The sequence below is a fragment of the Callospermophilus lateralis genome, chromosome 14, assembly GCF_048772815.1.
Source record: "Callospermophilus lateralis isolate mCalLat2 chromosome 14, mCalLat2.hap1, whole genome shotgun sequence".
Classification (NCBI taxonomy): domain Eukaryota; kingdom Metazoa; phylum Chordata; class Mammalia; order Rodentia; family Sciuridae; genus Callospermophilus; species Callospermophilus lateralis.
This window is the reverse complement of record NC_135318.1, coordinates 106,095,310-106,113,978: the sequence shown is the minus strand read 5'-3', so window position 1 is coordinate 106,113,978 and position 18,669 is coordinate 106,095,310. Positions and strand designations below refer to the sequence as shown.

At 38.3% G+C, this 18,669-nt stretch overlaps 1 protein-coding gene across 1 annotated transcript in view; it reads left to right on the top strand.

Moving 5' to 3' along the window:
• The window catches only part of Uxs1 (UDP-glucuronate decarboxylase 1), a 96,989-nt gene that overhangs the window by 30,898 nt on the left and 47,422 nt on the right, over window positions 1–18,669 (top strand). Inside the window, exons 2-5 of the mRNA XM_076832727.2 lie at window positions 671–698; window positions 2,322–2,370; window positions 3,447–3,490; window positions 9,271–9,331. Of these exons, the coding sequence (XP_076688842.1) occupies window positions 671–698; window positions 2,322–2,370; window positions 3,447–3,490; window positions 9,271–9,331 (182 nt within the window). The remainder of the gene's footprint in view (window positions 1–670; window positions 699–2,321; window positions 2,371–3,446; window positions 3,491–9,270; window positions 9,332–18,669) is intronic.

The following is an 18,669-nucleotide window of genomic DNA, read 5'->3' as shown; positions in this document are numbered from 1 at the left end:
CAGGCCCGGCGAGGCAGGCACTCCACCTCTGAGCTACAGCCCCAACCCCCCTATTGTGTTTTAAAATCACCCAAGGTCCGGTTTCACTGTTGGGTCTGAAGACATGGGGTGTCTGTAACCAATGGCAGAGACCTGCAGAGAAGTCATTGACTGAGATGGATTAAGTGCTGAGAAATGTTGGCCACCTAGTGGTGGTCAGCCTCAACTGTAGGCCATTATTTAGCTTCCGTGGTTTGTTTTCCTTAATGTTTAAAGGGAGAGTTTGGATTGATCGCTGGGTTCTTGCTGAGGCATACAGTTCTTTAATTTTTGTGACTGACTTTTCCAGAAATGCTATGTTGAGGATATGCTGTCATTCAGAACACATGCACCCTTGAACTCTAAATGCCAAAACTGTGAACCTGGGAGCAGGGATAAATAGGATCATTTTTTTTCTATTTTGCAGGACTTAATTTTTCTGAAAACAAAGTGTACATTTATTGTCTGCATGAGCTATAGTCCAGATTCTCAGTGGTTAAAAATTAAAATTTTGGGGCTGGGGTTGTGGCTCAGTGGTAGAGTGCTTGCCTAGCACATGTGAGAAAAAAAATTAAATTAAAATTTTGTTAGTTGTAATACCAGAATGTTGCAAACTTAAATATTGACTTTTTTTTCTCTCTCTCTCTCACAGCTGTTTGGGGCAACTTTGTTAATATGAGGTAATTGTTTTTATTACTTGGGTATTGTGGTTGGGCTTTATAGACACATTTTAGTAGTTACCTACATCCTATTGTTTCCATGGGTTAGTCGAATAATTTTAGTGAAACTGAGTATTTTGCTAATTACACATTTGGGCTGTTTCTTTTCTGCTGTGGATATTTTCAAGGAACACAGCTGATTTGAATGTTACCCAGGGAAGTTCCAGATGTAAACAATGGTAGCTCCTCTCTTCACCTCTTCACTGCCCCTTCTTCTGTGGGTGATATAGGTGTGACCCCAACTTCTGCACTACTGAAGTATGGGCTGTATTTCTGGGTGGCAAGAGCATGGACACAGGGGCAAAGCCTCTGAGAAAGGACTTGTTCCAGGGAAATGATAGCTGGTCTTTTGTCCCAGAGCAAACTACAACTTGTGTGACCCTTATCCAAAATACTGGGGACCAGAATATTTGGATTTTGATTTTTTTTCTTTGGAACACACACACACACACAGAGAGAGATTTACACACATATATGTACACAATAGAATAGGATGAAGGCAATGGAAAACTATTCTTTAATTTTAAACCTGATCTGAGTTGTTTTTTTCCGTGTGTGTGACCTATCACATGAAGTTAGGTGTAGAATTTCCCACTTGTGTTATGTTATCTTGTCAGCTCTCAAATTATTTTAGATTTTGGAGTATTTTGGATTTTATGCTTTTAAATCTTCAGATTAGGGATGCTTAGCTCACACTTGATGTGGATGCTGAGACCACCTGTCAGTCAGCCCCAGGGTTGGGCTTGAGGAGCCCTCTGACTTGAGTATACATTATTTGTGCCAGTTAACAGAGCAGGAGGGACACTTGCAAAATCCTTATGTTAATTATCTCTACAAAATTAAAAAGTAGTCCTTTTTAAAAAGTCAGCAAAAAAGTAATGAGTATTCACTGTGAAGCAAATTTGGCACCATTAGTACAGATTTCCATTTAAAGAAAAATTGCTCCACTTTGTTATTCCACGGTGTTAAGGAATGTAAGAATGACACGTTTGTGTTGGTGAAGCTGGCACGGGAAGTTCAGTTCTGCTGCACAGGGATACAAGGGTAAAAGGTCACTGGGCCCCCAGCAGGCTTTTCATGTGGAGTTGGTTTTGCAAGGTGGGTGGGGCCATGTTGGTCTGATTCCTACCGCTGGGTTGTGAGTTTCCTGACAAAGGCTGCTGTGTGTGGCTAGGTGGGGTGCTCAGATCCCATTTAAAGGAGCTTTGTTTTTACTTGGAGAAACTCCATTTTGTGTTAAATTCCTGGGAAAGCCCTGCAGAGAAGCATATACTCCTATAGACATGGCTTCCTGCTTCTAATTTAAAATCCCATGTTGTAATGCAGAGATGAAATTAGTTTGGTTTGATACAAACAACCAGTTGGTTAAAACTGAGAATGTTTGCATATGTACTTAAGATTTCCTCCTCCTGGTGTCCTACTTTCCCCTGCACGCCCCCTGTCGGAGGGAGTCGGCACAGATCGCTGTGTCAGGGAGGCATACGGCTGCAGCCTTGGGTTTGTTGTGGCAATTTGTGCAGAAACAAATCTTGAAGTCACAAGTTCTTTCAACTGATTTCAGTGTTGTAACTTTCTGCTCAACAGGTCTATCCAGGAAAATGGCGAATTGAAAATTGAAAGCAAGATTGAAGAGGTTGGTTTCTTTTCCATATTTTCTTTTGTCTTAACTATATATTTGTCAGTTTCACTTCCTTTGCTTATTCTGAGCTCTTTATTTTGGTAGCTTTATGTCATTCAGTGATTTTGAAATTATCTCTCAAACAATCATTCACTTCTTTAAGAGGTAATCTGTTATCCTGTAGATACAATGTCTCTGTCACCATTTGCCCATTTTTATAAAGGTCTGGCATATTAAAACAAATTTTGTCCTGAAGGAAAAATACATTTAGACTTTTACGTGGCTTCGGGTGAGCCTTTCTTAGAGGAAGGGAAGTGATAACCCGTGAGAGGTGGAGGCAAATGCCAACCAACACCCAGTCCCTGAGCAGATGCTCAGAGGAAAGCTACCCCAAACCAAATGCAAGGACTTGAGAAATAAAAACAGCATCCATATGCACAGATTGGTGATCACACGCCCCCTAGCTGAAGGCAAGCACCTCTACTTGACCGTATACTTTCTAGTTGAAGACAATTGCCTATAACAGATAAGTAAATGGAGATACAGCTGGACTATTACAGCATGGGCTGTGGGAGGGGCTCGAGAGTTGCCCACTGTGATTTGAAGCCCTTGGAATGCTCTCTTTTGCCTGAGCTCCTGGTGGATGGCGACACACACAAATGTGGTTTGACTCACAGTCTGCGATTTATTTGAAAGAGCTGATAACACAAATATAATCTCAAAAACAAAATGTTAGGGTTGTGGGGGCCACACTTGGAGAATTCTTTGGTTCTTGAAAAGATGGAGAGTGTTGATCTGCTCGTTTTTATGAACCTGAAACACCTTTCACATTCTTCCTAGTGAGGTGAGTGAGTAAAGAGGTCCATTTGCTCAGATAGAGACCTGTGGAGTTAGTGCCGACATGGAGTTTATCTGCTTGATTCTAGCATTGTGACTCGAGTGGTTTATTTTAATTTCAAACTGGAAGTGAATTTGTAGATGGAATTAAAATCTATTTTGCATTATTTCATGCTTGTATGAAACATCAGAATGGAGTGAGAATAGTGGAAGACTGCTTTTGTTTTAAACCTGATTTTGGTTGATTTTTCTAGATTGTTGAACCACTCAGAGAGAAAATCAGAGATTTGGAGAAAAGGTAAGGGCACTTTTTGTTTTGACTTGAGGGAAATGCTTGTATCTTAGTTACGTGACAGGAAAGGTCAATATCAAATACAAGTTTTTCTCAGTTGAACTTATATATGAAACTTTTATAATAAGAAAGATGTTAGGCATCCTCAAGAGAAATCCGTTTCCATAAGAACATAAGTTTTTACTTTAAAATCTAAATGCAGGCCTAGGTATACAGCTCATTTGGTAGAGTGCTTGTCTTGCATTACATTACCCTGGGTTTGATCCCCAGCACCACAAAAAAATAAATAAATAAATGCAGTTTTTAAACTATTTTTTCCATCTTTTGTCTTTAAGGACCTTTTCTAATGAAAGCACTAGATACTCTCCATTAAGAAAGATTTATATCTATTTAATTCATTTTAAATTTATTTTTCCAGAGGTCTTGCTGAAGCGCAACCACAAATGCTAAGCTAAAAATCCTAAAATCACTTTGCTTTGCATAAACTACAGCAGCTTAACTAAATTACAACATAAAGCTTTTTTGGTTTTGCTTCCATTTGAGTGTGATATTCCAGCAGTCAGCACATGGGAAGAAGAAAGGACCTGGGTGTGCTGAAGTCCTTGCTCTAACCCTGTGAATTCCTAGATTTATGACAAGTCGAAGCCAAATAAGCTTTCACCTCCTTTGCATTTCTGCAAGGTGGTCAGATGGCTTCTGGCATGTGTTCATTAGTCCAACAGTTGCAGCCCAAGAGAGCTACCTGGAGAGTGTAAATCAAAGCACCGGCTGCTCACACTTAAGAAACTGGACGTGGAGTCAGTTATTTGTCAGGTTTAGTCATGTATCTGCTTTTGCCACCAGAGTACATCAGGAGATTTGCAGAATTTAGTCCAGGTGAAGTGGCTGGGAGAGAAAGCTTGAATAGTATAAGATTTCATTTGAATTAGATTTTGGCAAGATATCCTTCTCATCCCTTGATCTTCAGGCTTTCCCTCTTGCATGGACGAAGCAGTCGTGCCTGAGTCCTCTCTCCATCACCTGCATTTCCAGTTGATGAAGTCTTAAGCCCCGGTGCCTTTTCCTTGAGTGTCCATATGTGAAGGCATTATGTGGTAGTCGGGAAATTTTAAAAAGAAAACGGAAAGTTAATTAAAGTTATGTGATTTTTTTCTTACCTTGGGATGAGTTGGTAATTCCTGTCAGCATCCTGTACCAAGCTCAGAACAAAAAGGAAGAAGTGCAGAGTGGTTTTTCTTTGGTTTCCATTAAGTGGTCAAAGAGAAATAGGGATCAAGGATTTTCATCAAATGTGTTCATTCACTTTCGTTATTTTCTTCTTATCCTGAGCAGTCAGGCCAACTATTTTCAACTCTTACTGAGGTAGAGGTGTTTTTTAACAAATTCCCTTAGGAATGTAAAGCAGAATGAAGTATGAAACAAATGATTCATCTTTTCTTAGTCCCCAATGAATTATTTATTATTTGGGCTTTAAATTTTCCTTTCCAAAATTCTGTGCTGAAATTCTATATCATGTATCAATTTCATTGGATGGGAGCCAGAAATTCTGCCCTCAATGAGTCTGCATAATTTGAAAGTATTTTCTTTTTTCAGTACTGGGGATTGAATCCAGGCATGCTGAACCACTGAGCTACATCCCACCCCTTTTTATTTATTTATTTTAAATTTTGAGACAAATTAGTACTAAGTTGTTTAGGGCCTCACTAAGTTGCTGAGGCTGGCCTCAAACTTTTGATCCTCCTTCCTCAGCCTTCTAAGCTGTTGGGATTACAGGTACACACCACCTTGCCTGGCTACTTTGAGAGATTTTAATTGAAGATTTTTTTTTTTTAATAAAATGTAAGAAATATTGCAGTAAATTTTTTTTTGGTTCAAGGAAAAGTCTGTCTACTGGTCTTTTTCTTGAGACAAAAACATTCATTTATTTTTGAGGAAAATAAGCTATTGATAGCTTACAGATAAGATCTTTTAAAATCCGAGAATCCATGATTTCTTTTGATACTTTTGTGATGCTTTTTGTGCTTTTGAACCAGAAAAAGAAGTATAAGTCCAAACTCAATCTTAAGGATTTGCCAGTACGTATTCTTGTCACACTGGTAGAACTCTCTCTAAATAGGGACGGAGAGTAAACATTTGCCTCTTGGATCTGCTTTTTGGTTTCTCATCTAAAACGATTTTGTTTTTCAAGTTCGTGAGCAAGTCAAATGATAAAAAAGAAAAAGCCCGAGTTTTGTTTCAGTTGAAAAGCCAAGTGCAGATGTGATTGAAAAGGTTTGTGCTTATTAATGGATTTCTGTCTGGTTTTATTTTTCCTGACTGCAATAAGAATCAAACAGCCACCTCGATACTGGCAATACATGAATGTTTCTGGAGCCAGGCACTGGGGGGCACTCCTGTAATCCCAGCGACTTAGGGGGCTGAGGCAGGAGGATCACAGTTTGACATTATCCTCAGTAACTTAGCAAGGCCCTATCTCAAAATAAAAATTAAAAAGAGCAGTGATATGGTAAGAACGCTCCTGAGTTCAATCCCTAGTACCAAAAAGAATATGTACACTCAGAAAAATGAGAAATTATACCCATTTGATTCAAATGTATGATATGTCAAGATCATTGTATTGTCATGTGCAACTAATTAAAAAAAAAAGAATAGGGACTGCATTTAAAAAGAAAAGAAAAGAAAAAGAATATATCTGAAATGTTTTCTTGAAACGCTTGTCACGTTGAGCAGAGTGGCCTCTAAGAAGTAAGGATATTTTTCAAGATTGAAGGTTATATTTATAGAGAGAGAGAGGAGGACAGTGTCATTGCAGAAGCCTAAGTGGATTATATATGTTCCTTTTCTGTTCCTTATCACATTCCTACTTAATGCTTTGATTATGCATTTGTCCCTTGGTGTCCATAGGGGATTCGTTCCAGGGCCTCCCCGTGGATATTAAAAATCCACAGATGCCTTATATAAAATGGTGTAGTATTTGCATAGAACTTACAAAATGCCCTCGTCTATACTTTAAATCCTCTCTAGATGACTTACAATGCCTATTTAGTGTCAGTGGCATGTAAATATTGTTATACTGTATTGTTTAGGGACTAATGACAAAAAAAAAATAAGCCTATACATGTTCAGTAGATACACTTGTAAAATATTTTTTGATCCATAACTAAATTCATGAATGCTAAACCTGCAGATATGCCTGCTACCTGCTGTTTGTTTAATTTAATCTCTGTCTCTTTAAATGTTCTTTGAATAGGTAGCTAGTAATGTTAACTGAAATTCCAAGCAGGAGTACTTCTTGCAGGCTGTCCAGTAAGCAGTAAGATCTGAAAATAACTAGCATAAAGCACTTATGATCTGAAATGGCCTAAAACCACTATGAAAGGATTAATTTGGGCAGGTGTAAGAAAAGACCCATCATTTGCTTCATACTTCCTCTGCCTCTTCTTGCCGGCTGGTTTCCCACACTCAAGAATACAGACTTTGTATGGTTAGAGACAGGCCTGTTCCCATATTTACTGCCGTATCCCATACCTAGCATGGAACCAGAGTTCCACTAAGGTTCTAAATTAAAAGATGAGCCAATACACTGGGTGAGATTCTACCCCGCTGCCCGATTCAGGCTCTGTGCCCCTCTGCTGAGCTATGGCTGAGAGTGTGGTCCAGCCATGGCACCCAGGAGCTGGACCCTGATCATCTTGCCTACAAGAAGGCGAGCATACTGGGGAGGACCCTGATGGCTCTCCCATCCTGTCACTGCTTCTTGTGTGTGATTTCTCCAAGGAGGACACGAGGGTATAAAATGGCTTTTAAAGGTTGAATGACTTGGTACTGTGCACAAGCTCTGGAACACAGTTACTGCGTATTGAAGAAAAACAAAGCAGGAGACCCAAACTATTTTTTGTTTATTAAATTACAGGTTTCAGCATACAGTGTTGGAAATATGTTTTATCCCATCCTACATACACTAACTGCATGGTGGATAACTGTGCTTCTCCCTCAGATTTTTGAAAAATGAACATAAAAGTTGTATATATTTATGGGGTACTATGTAATGGTACATGTGTGTATTGTGCAGTGTTCATATCTGCTTCACTTTTATTTAAGTACATTTCCTATAAGAAAAGACATTTTCTTCCTGGTGTAAGTATCATACTCTTTCATTTTAAGCTTTCAAATAGGGGCTCTAGTTGTCCTTCCATTCCTCAGGTTCTTCATCAGATTCAACCGACCAACCATGAACCAGATTTCAAGGGAACCGGGTGTGGTGGCACACGCCTATAATCACAGCAACTTGGGATCCTGAGGCAGGAGGATTACAAGTTCAAAGCCAACATCAACAACTTAGAGAGGCCCTAGAAACTTAAAATTAAAAAAAGGGCTGGAGATGTGCTCAATGGTTAAAAACACCCTTAGGTTCAATCTCCAGTACCAAAATAAAGAAACCAGTATATATGGGTGTGGGTGGGTGGATGAGTATGTGAGTGAAGAGGGGGAGTGGAGAGAGAGAGAGAGAGAGAGAAAGAAATGTGCCCATACTGTGTACCTGAACGGACTCTTCTTTTTGTTATTTCCTAAACAATGAATGTAATGACTGTTTGCATAGCATTCACATGGTATAAGGCATTGCAAGTAATCTAGAGATGAATTAAGAATATGGGAGGATGTACACAAGGAAAATGCAAAGATTTTACCACTTTATTTAGAGGCTTGAGCATCCTCAGTCCCAAGGAGCGGTTCTCTGCAGTCTTCTGCCACTGGCTCTCACTGAGTGGAATTCTCTGTCCTTCTGCTTCATTTGCGGGGGCGCAGCTCCACCTCATTCTCCTCAGGCTCTTACTCTAAAGTCATGGGGATGGTAGAGAATGAACCTCTGAGCTGAAGGATAGCTCCTGGTGGATTTCTTGCCTAGCAGGTTCTGGCCCAGGTTCTGTCCCCATCACCAGGTGGTGGGGGAGGTAAACTGTCACAGCAGGTAAATACCAGGCCTGAGGCGGAGCACGTTATGGATTCCAGCAGTCCGAGAGCTACGCCAGGCACAATGCTGCTGTGGGAAGGAGTGCTTTTCCCTGATGCCGTGCCGCTGAGTGTGGGATGCCAGGGTGCTGTTGCTTAGTGGAGATGAGGGAGAGTGCAGCTGGTATGAGGGGTGCCTGGACCCCAGAGCTTTACGTTGCTAGCCCCACATGAGAAACAGAGGAAGGAGACGGAGTGACTCAAAGTTTTATTTGACACACAGTCATCTGTCTAGCTCCCTCAAGTCCTGCAGTGTGGTCCCAGACCTAAGGCAGAAGGACCCTGTCCCCAAGAAGTGTTGATGACAGAAAGGGCTGCGAGAAGTCAAGACTGCTTGTAATGGGAGCCAGTCTTGTCAATATCTCCTGTTTTCAGCTTGTGTGGCAGCCTCCTCCCTGGGGCCTGACCTCATGCAGCAGCCACTCTCCATCTAGACTCCGACGGACTTCCCCCAAATGCCTCTTGCTCCCAAATTCTGTGTTTTTACAGGTCTGGTAGAGGTAGGGATGCCTCTTCTTTCATGGCTGCTTGCAGCTTCTTAGTTTTCACCTCCCAGGGATAGAGACTTATGTTGTGTCTTTAGCTCGATTCTAAACAGGATCAGGTGAGATATTTCTTAAACTGAAGCTAGCTAGGGCCTCGGGCACTCCTAATGGTGGTGAAGAGAGTAGGAGCAAATTGCAAGAACTTGAGAATCTGGTGTTTGTTCTGATTGTCAATGGAGAAAATGCAGGAGATATTTGACTTTTCTTTTTTAATCTCTTCATATTATACAGCTTTACCCAGAAATACCCACCAGTAAAGTTCTTATCAGAAAAGGATCGAAAAAGAATTTTGGTAAGTTTGCACATCTGATTAATATTTGTTATATTAAGACGCTTTTTTTTAATGGAGAGATCATTCATATGCCACAAAATCCAACCTTCTCAAGTACCAGTTCAGTGGTTTGTAGATTGCATAGCTGCAACAGCAGCACCACATAAAATTCCACAGTATGTTCGTCACTCCAAAAGGAAGCCCTGTACCCGCGAGCACTTACTTTTTCTCACCTTTCCCCCAGCTCCTGGCGACTAAAACTACTTAGTCTCTGTGGATTTTCCTTTTATAAACATTTCATACAAATGAAGTGATAACATATGTGGTCTTTTGTGGCTAGTTTCTTTCACTGATAATAATGGTTCTCAGGCTCATCCATACTGTTTTATGAAGCAGTACTTCATTCCTTTTTATGGCTGAAGAATATTCCATTTTGTGGATGGACCTCATTTGTTTATCCATTTCTCAATTGTTGGACTTTGGGAGTTGTTTCTGCTTGGAGGGTGTTATGAACAATGCGACAACAAAACATCTGTGTGTGTGTAGGTTTTCAGTTTTAGGGTATACTTAAGAGTAGAATTACTGAATCACGTAATCTTATGTTCAGCTTTTTGAGGAAGTGTGAAACTTCCAGACGTTTTCAACTTTTTCTGGTTCAAAGATCACTTTGGTAAATACGGTGATGGCTTCCTTGGCTAATAGTCTTCTTGTTAAACTTCAGTACAGGGCTGGGGCTGTAGCTCAGTGGTAGAACACCTGCCTCGCATGTGTGAGGCGTGGGCTTGATCCTCAGCACCACAGAAAAATGAATAAACAAACAATCATCAATACAAATTTCACCAGTAAAGAAGCCCTGTTTTACTATCCTATAGAAAACTGAAGAGATTATGCCTTTACACTTTTTTAACTAACAGCTTTATTAAGATATAATTTGCTTTTTAAAGTGGACAATTCCATGATTTTTCATATAATCCCAGAGTTGTGCAACCTTCATGTATCCAACTTAGAACCCCCAGAAACCCTGAAGCTAGCTGTATGGTCACTTGTTTTCCCCTCAAGTCCCACCACGCCTCAAGCCCTAGGCAGCTATCAATTTACTTTCTGTCCTATAGATTTACCAATTCTGGATTTATAATAAATAGATGAAATAATGTCATATTTATCCTTTTGTGACTGGTATCTCTCACTTAGCATAATGTTTTCATGCTTTATTCATATTGTAGCTTGTCTTGGTATTTTATGTGAATAAAGCATGTTATTTATACGTACATATTTTAAGTCAAATGATGATTCTATGTTTAACCTTTTGAGAAACTGCCAGACTGTCAAAACAGCTGCACCATTTCACATTTCCAACAGCAATGTGTGATACTCTGGTTTTTCCACATTGTTGTCTGGTCTTTTTGATTGTAGGTGTGAAGTGATTTCTGTTTGTGGTTTGGATTTGCATTTTTGGGGGGTGGGGGGCATGTACTGGAGATTGAACTCTGGGACATTTAACCACTGAGCCAGATCCCCAGCCCTATTTTATATATATATTTTTTAGAGACAGGGTCTCACTGAGTTGTTTAGAGCCTGGCTTTGAACTCTTGATCCTCCTGCCTCAGCCTCCTGAGCCACTGGGATTGCAGGTGTGCGACACTGCGCCCAGCTGATGCTGGCTTCTTATCATGTGTTCATTGGCCATTTCTTATCTTTGGAGAAATTTATTTTCAGATACTTTTATTTTATTTATTTTTTAGGTGTAGATGGACACAACACAATGCCTTTATTTTTATGTGGTGCTGAGGATCGAACCTGGGTCCCACCCGTGCTAGGCAAGCTCTCTACCGCTGAGCCACAATCCCAGCCCCTTTCAGATACTTTTAAATTGGATCATTTTCCTTTCTATTACTGACTTATAAGAGTGCATTAGATAATCCAGATATAGATTCTTTATCAGGTATTTAGTGCACAAATTTTCTCCCACTCCATGCACTGTCTTCACTTTCTTGATAGTGTTGTTTAAAGCACCAAAGTTTTTAATGTCAACCAAGTCCATTTTTCTTTTGTTGCTTGTACTTTGGTGTTATATTTAAGTCATTGCTTACCCAAAGCCATAAAACTTTACTATGTCTTCTACTAAAAGTTTTATAGATTCAGTTCTTAAATTTAGGTTTATATCCTGTTTTGAGTTAATTTCTGAATATGGAGTTACATGAGGGTGCTTCATTCTTTTGCATCTGGCTGCCCAGTGGCCCAACACAGTATGTTGAAAAGATTCATAACTGCCCATCAGATTATCCTGGCACCCTTGTTGAAAATAGTTGATCATAAATGTAAGTATTTCTTTCTAGAGGCTCATCTCCATAGATTTACATGGCTGTCCTTTGCCAGTATCACATCATCTTGATTACCATAGGTTTATAGTAAGTTTTGAAGTTAGGAAGTGTGATTCCTTTAACTTCATTCTTTTTCCAAGATAGTTTTGGCTATTTTGGATCTGTATTAGTCATATTTTCATAGCTATGACCAAAATGCCTGACAAGAACAGCTTAGAGGAGGAAGACTATATTTTGGCTCACCATTTCAGAGATTCAGTCCATCATCAGCCAGTTCCATTGCTCTGGGCCCGAGGTGAGGCAGAACATCATGGCAGAAGGGTGAGGTGGAGGAGCACTGTTCCATTCATGGAGGCCAGGAAGGAGAAAAAGAAAGAGGAAGGGTCTGTAGGGAAGATGAACCCTTCCATGGTGTGCCCCCAGGGACCCACCTGCCTACAGTTTCCACCCATTTAATCCATTCAAACTCGGAGGCACTAACTAGGTCACAGCTCCCACGATCCAGTCATTTTACCTCATCATTTTTGCATTAGCACAGGAGCTTTTGGGGAATCTCTTAAATCCAAACCATAATGGGATTCCTTGCAATTCCTTATGATTTTAGGATTGGCTTGTCAATTCCTCTAGACAAGTCATCTGAGAATTTTTTTAAAGACCATTGAACCTACAGATCATTATGGACAATATTGCCATCTTAATAGTAAGCTTTGTAATTTTTTTTAATATTTATTTTTTAGTTGTAGTTAGACACAATACCTTTATTTCACTTATTTATTTTTTATGTGGTGATGAGGATCAAACCCAGGGTCCCGCACGTGCAAGGTTAGTGCTCTACCACTGAGCCACAACCTCAGCCCCATAAGCTTTGTAAGTCTTTCCATTGTTTTAGGTCTCCTTTCTTTCAACATTTTATTACTTTTTTAAGTTTTCGAGTACAGGTTTTATACTCCTTTTGTTAAATTTAAAGCGTTTAATTGTGTTTGTTACTATTATAGATGGAATTGTTTTATTAGCTTTATTGTATGTGGAAAGTATATCGAAACCAGTTGATTATTTTGCTGTATCCTGCAATCTTGTTGGATTCATTGGTTGGCTTTAGTAATTTTAATTGGATTTCTTCATATTTTCTAAATGCAAGATAATGTTACCTGCAATTATAAGTAGATTTATCACTGGAGAATATTCCAAAGGGTTCTTGACAGATGTCACAGAAAAGACGTAAGGATACACCAGGTAGAAGCACAAGCAGAGAATTATGTAGGAAGACAAGGATTACACCCTGGGAGGGCAAGAGAGAGAGGATGAGGCTATCTGGCATTGCGTTGGTCTGAGGTTTTAATATTCATAGGGGGATGGTGGCCAGGGGCTAAACTAGAGGTGAAATTGGTCACATAGCTTCGCCTCAGTTGCCTCAGCTGTGCTGTTCTGTGGAAGGGAGAGGGCTGGTTTCCTCGTGCTTTGCATGTTTTCACCAGTGTTTCTTATATGCTGACGGGTGCTTCTTTATTCCAGTGGGATCTATGGGTCTCTTTGAGACTTGGTTTTAATCCCCAAATTTCTGCCTCAGTTTAACTTCTGCCTTTTCAATATGAATATCTTTTATTTCATTTCCTTGCCTAATTGCTTTGCCCACAACTTCCAGTACAGTGTTGATTGTACGTGGAAACCTTTCAGTCTTTCACAGTTAAATATCGTGTTAGGTGTGGCTTTTTTGTGGATGCCCGTTGTCAAGTTGAGGAAGTTACCTCCTAATTTGCTCAGTTTACAACCAATATTGCATATGTGAAATAAATCCCAATTGGTTATGGTGAATCTATATTCAAAAGGAATATTGGTCTGTGACTTCTTTTTTTTTAATAAAGTGATACTGGTCTCATAAGATAGATTGGGAAGTATTCCCCTCGTGCTTTTATTGATTGATTGATTGATTGATGCGTGTGTGAAGACTTGGTTTTGATTGTTCTTTACTTGTGTACTGAAATTAACCAAAGAAGCCCTCTGGGCTTGGACTTTCTTAGTAATTTTTTGTGGGTTTTTTTTTCCTCTTTCAGTTATTAATGCAGTCTTAGATTTTCTGAATCTTAAATCAGCCCTTATAACCTTGTATATTTCTAGGAGTTTCTCCATTTTACTTAAATTGTCTAATTTGTTGGCAAATAGTTGGTCACACTATTGCTTCGCTATGATTTATTTTGAGTTCGATGATATTTTCCCCTTTCACTTCTGATTTAAATAGTTTGAATATCTTCTCTTTTTTCCTTAGTCTAGTTAAAAATTTGCCAATATTGTTTTTTTTCAAAGGAACTATCTATTGGTTTTCTTGGGTTTTCCTAGTCTGTTTTTATGAATTTATGTTCAAATTTTTCTTTCTTCTGTTGTAGGGTTAGTTTGATTTTCTTTTTCCAGTATCTTAAGATAGACGTTTAGATTATTGATTTAAGATTCTTCTTTATTCAGTATAGGCACATGCAGCTATAAATCTCACTTTAAACACCACTGTAGATGCATGCCATAAGTTTGGGTATATTCTTCTTCATTGTCATTCATCTCAAAAGTATTTTCCAATTTTTCTTGTGATTTCTTCTTTGATCCCTTCTATTCAGGAGTGTGTTATTTAATTTCTACAAACTTGTGACTATCTCAGCTTTCTGTGTTTTAGTCAACTTTATGTTGCTGTCACAAAAAAAAAACCTGACCAGAACGAAATAGAGGAGGAAAAGTTTATTTTGACCCACTGTTTCAGAGGTTCAGTTAATGGTCGGCCAACTCCAGAGCTGTGGAGGACATGCGATGTAGGACATCTGTGATGTAGGACATCATGGCGGAAGGGTGTGATGGAGAAAGCAGTACAGAACATAGCAACCAGGAGGTCGAGATCTGCTCACCAGGGACAAAATATAAACCCTAATGCACAACCCCAGGGACTTACTTCCTCCAGCCATTCTATCTGCCCTACCATTACCACCCAGCTAATCCATCAGCGAACTAACCCACCGATTAGGTTGCACCTCTCATAATCTAATCATTTTACCTCTGAAAATTTTTGCATTGTCTCACACCTGAACTTTTGGGGGACACCTCATATCTAGACCATAGCATACTGATAATTTGATTTCATTCTGTTGTAGTCAGAGAACACGCTTTGTATGCTTCAAATCCTTTCAAACAGATTGATGCTTGTTTTATAGAATGGGATATGGTCTAACCTGAAGAATATTTCATTTCTCTTAAAAAGAATCTGTGTTATGACAGTGTTGGTTGGAGTATTATGTAGCTGTTTTAGGTCTAACTGGTTTATAGTGTTTTCTAAGTCTTCAGTTTCCTTGCTAATCTTCTGCGTAGTTCTGTTATAAGCATGGAAGATTGAAGTCTCCAATTATTCTTGTTGAATTCTCTGTTTCTTCCTTCAGTTCTTTCCATTTTTTCTTCAATTATTTTGGGTTATTCTTGTTAGGTACATAAATGATTATAAGTGTTATATCTGCCTGATTACCCTTTTGTCATTATAAAAGGCCTCTATCTATTTTAATATTTTTAAAAGCATATTTATCTGATATTGTTGTAGCCACTTTTTTTTTGTTTCCTGATTGTATACTATGTTTTAGAACTTTTTGTGTTAAGCTCATTGTCTTTAAATGTGAAGTGTGCCTCATTTAAATATTTATAATATTGAATTTTTTTTGCATTCTTATCATCTCTGCCTTTTGGTGGATTGTTTAATCCTTTGACATTTAATGTTATTGAGATAGTTGGATTTATAACTGCCATTTAACTTTTCTATATGCCTCATACTTCTGTTCATATTCCTCTATTACTGTTTTCTTTTGCTTTAAATATATTCTTATATAACACCTGTGTTATCTTAATGATTTTTTTAACTTTTAAAATTAATTTTATTACTGATTCTGTAGTACTTATGTATCCTATATCTAATTCATTTTTACTAATTGAATTTCACTGACATATAGAAAATTTGCTCTTATAGAGTTCTATAACACCTTCCCACTCTTGTATTATTGTTACATATATTACTTGTGTCTGTCAGTATTATAAAACCAATACTGTGTTGATGTAATTATCACTTAATGTAATTTAAAGAAGCTGAGAGTAAAGGAGAACCAGGGTAGCTTTATAGAATTGGATAGGTGAACCTTTTTTGTTACTGAATTCCCCCATTTCGTCCTGATAATAAATCAACTTTTGGTTTCATTTCTTGCTGCAATATGCACAACTTGGCTGTTTGTGCTGCTATTGTCACATTTATTCATATATGTTGTGGGACTAATAGTACAATTCTACACGTCGTTTTATAAACAATTAAGTTTCTTTTTTGTTGCAATAATATATTCACATTGTTGTATTAATATGATTGCTTTTAAATCAATTAAGAACGAAGATGAAAGATATGCAATTTTATGGTTTTGGATAATTATTTTATTCTCTTATTGGTCCATTTCTCCCCTCTCCTTTTTCCTGTGGATTCCCCTTACTTTCTGGGTCCATTACCAGATGGTCTTACCTGAAGATCATTTGTTAGTATTTCTTGTGTGTTTGCTAGCAATGATTTCTATCACTTTTTGTTTACTCTGGCAATGTCATTTTGTTTTTAGAATTGTTTTTGATCATATATAAAATTCTTTACTATCAGTTTTTTTCTCCTTCCCACTTTAAATATGTCATTTACTGCATTCTCCATTGTTTTTTGCAGTAAGTTAGCTATTAACTACATTGAGACTTCCTTGTATTTGATAAGTCACTGTCTTTCTTTTGCCGTATACCAACTCTATGGCTTTGAAAAAAATGAAAATTAAATCTCTCACATTTCTGGAAGTTCAAAGTCTTAAAACAAGGTGGTAGCAAAGCCATACCCTCTCTGAAGGCTGTAAAGGAAGAATCATTCTGTTCCATGACTTTCTCCAGCTTCTGGTATTGTAGCAGTCCATAACACTCCTGGGTTTGTAGAGACTGAAGGCTGTAAAGGAAGAATCATTCTGTTCCATGACTTTCTCCAGCTTCTGGTATTGTAGCAGTCCATAACACTCCTGGGTTTGTAGAGAGGCATCGCTCCAATCCCTGCCTCCATCATCACATAGATCCTATGTGCCTCTCTTGTGGGATTAAGATTCCACCCTAATCTCATATGACCTTATCTTATCTGATCACATCTGCAGTTGCCAAATTTTCAAACAATGTTATATTCTGAAGTCCTCTGAAACAAATGAATTTTGTAGTAAATTTGGTATAACTGCTTTCAAATTTTTGTCTTTATATTTGGTTTTCAACACTTTTGGTATGATTTATGTATGTGTAATTATTTTTGTTTGGCTTTATCCTACTTAAAGTTGAGCTTGAATATTTAGACTGATAATGTTCATCAATCAAAGCTCAGGAAATTTCATCAATTATTTCTGTGAATATTTTTATCTGTTCTTGTCTTCCTCCTTTTTTATGTTCCATTTGCATGCATGTTAGTGCACTTAACAGTATCCCCTTTTTGTCTGAAGCTCTATTTAATTTCCTTTTTCTTTCTTTCTTTCTTTCTTTCTTTTTTTTTTTTTTAATTCTGTGGGTTACAGAAGTCCTCTCAATCTGTCTTAAATTTGCTGATTCTTTGGGCAATTTTGATCAGGTATTGAATCCCTCTGTTGAATTTTTCTTTTCAGTCTTGTTGCTTTTCAACTCCAGAATTTTCACTTGTTTCATTTTATATCCTCACTTCGTTAAGCATGGTTTCTATTAGTTCTTTTCACATATTTGCAATGGCCACTTTGAAGTCTTTGTTATGTCTGACATCTGGGCCCTCACACAGGCAAGTTTTTTTGCCTGGTTGTTTCTCTGTGTATGAGTCACACATTCCTGCTTCTTTATCTGTTTGGTAATTTCTTGTAAAAAATTGGACATTTTAAGCAGTATATGGTTACATTTCTAGGTGCAATTCCCCTGCTTCTCCACAGCTTGTTTTTATTTTTTATTTTTTTTGCTTTTTTTGTTTAGTGTCTTTGCTGTTCTATTTTAGTGAAGTCTGTTTCGCTATGCAGCATCATGATCTCTCTGCCTTTTGCTCCTCATGAGACTGTATTCTTGTCCACACCTCCTGGGATGGTGGTGGCTCTAGCAGGTTGTCACTGACAGTCTCTTTCCCTGATTTCTTGGTATCACACTCAGCTGTTAGGTTCCAGTGATTGCTGACTAGATTGCACTATTCTTTCAAAAGTGCTCTGTTATAGGAGGGGAGGAGGGATAATAGAGGATAGGAAAGACAGCAGAATACAACAGACTCTAGTATGGCAGTATGTAAAAACATGGATGTGTAAGCGATGTGATTCTGCAGTCTGTATACGGGGGAAAAATGGGAGTTCATAACGCACTTGAATCAAATGTATGAAATATGATATGTCGAGAGCTATATAATGTTTTGAACAACAAATAAAAAATAAATAAATAAAACAAAAAAAGTGCTCTGTTACAAATTATGCTACTATTTGATTTAATGAAATTCTGACCCCTTTAAAGTGGTAGATTTTTAGACCATTCTTTGGGGTTTGTTCTGATTACAGAGGGATCTTAAGTATTTCTTTTTCTGGTTCTCTGTGTTAAACTAGTTGTGCAAGACTTTGACTTTTTATTCTCAGAGCAACCACTTCTACCTTCATCCTCCTACCTGTTTCTCCATTGTTTGTTTGGGTTTTTTTAAACACCCTTATGCTTAAACTTCACCATTTTCTCTTTCAAATAGAGTCGATTCCTCTGGGAGAACCTTGGCATACTCTGTTTGTACTGACTAACTGTCCCCAGGGAGCAGCCCTGAGCCAGAACTGGGAGTGAAATGAACCTCTACTCTGTAATCAGGGTCCTGGGTGGGAGTGATGGACTTGGATCTCTCCTGCCTCTCACCATGAAATCACCAAAGGTGACCAGAATCCATTATTCTTGGCCTTTTCTGTTTGGAAAGTGCCAGTGATCTGCCCTGTCTAATGAGATATCATCTCTTTTGATTGGTGCCCAGGTCTGGCATTGTTGTTAAAAACTTATATACCT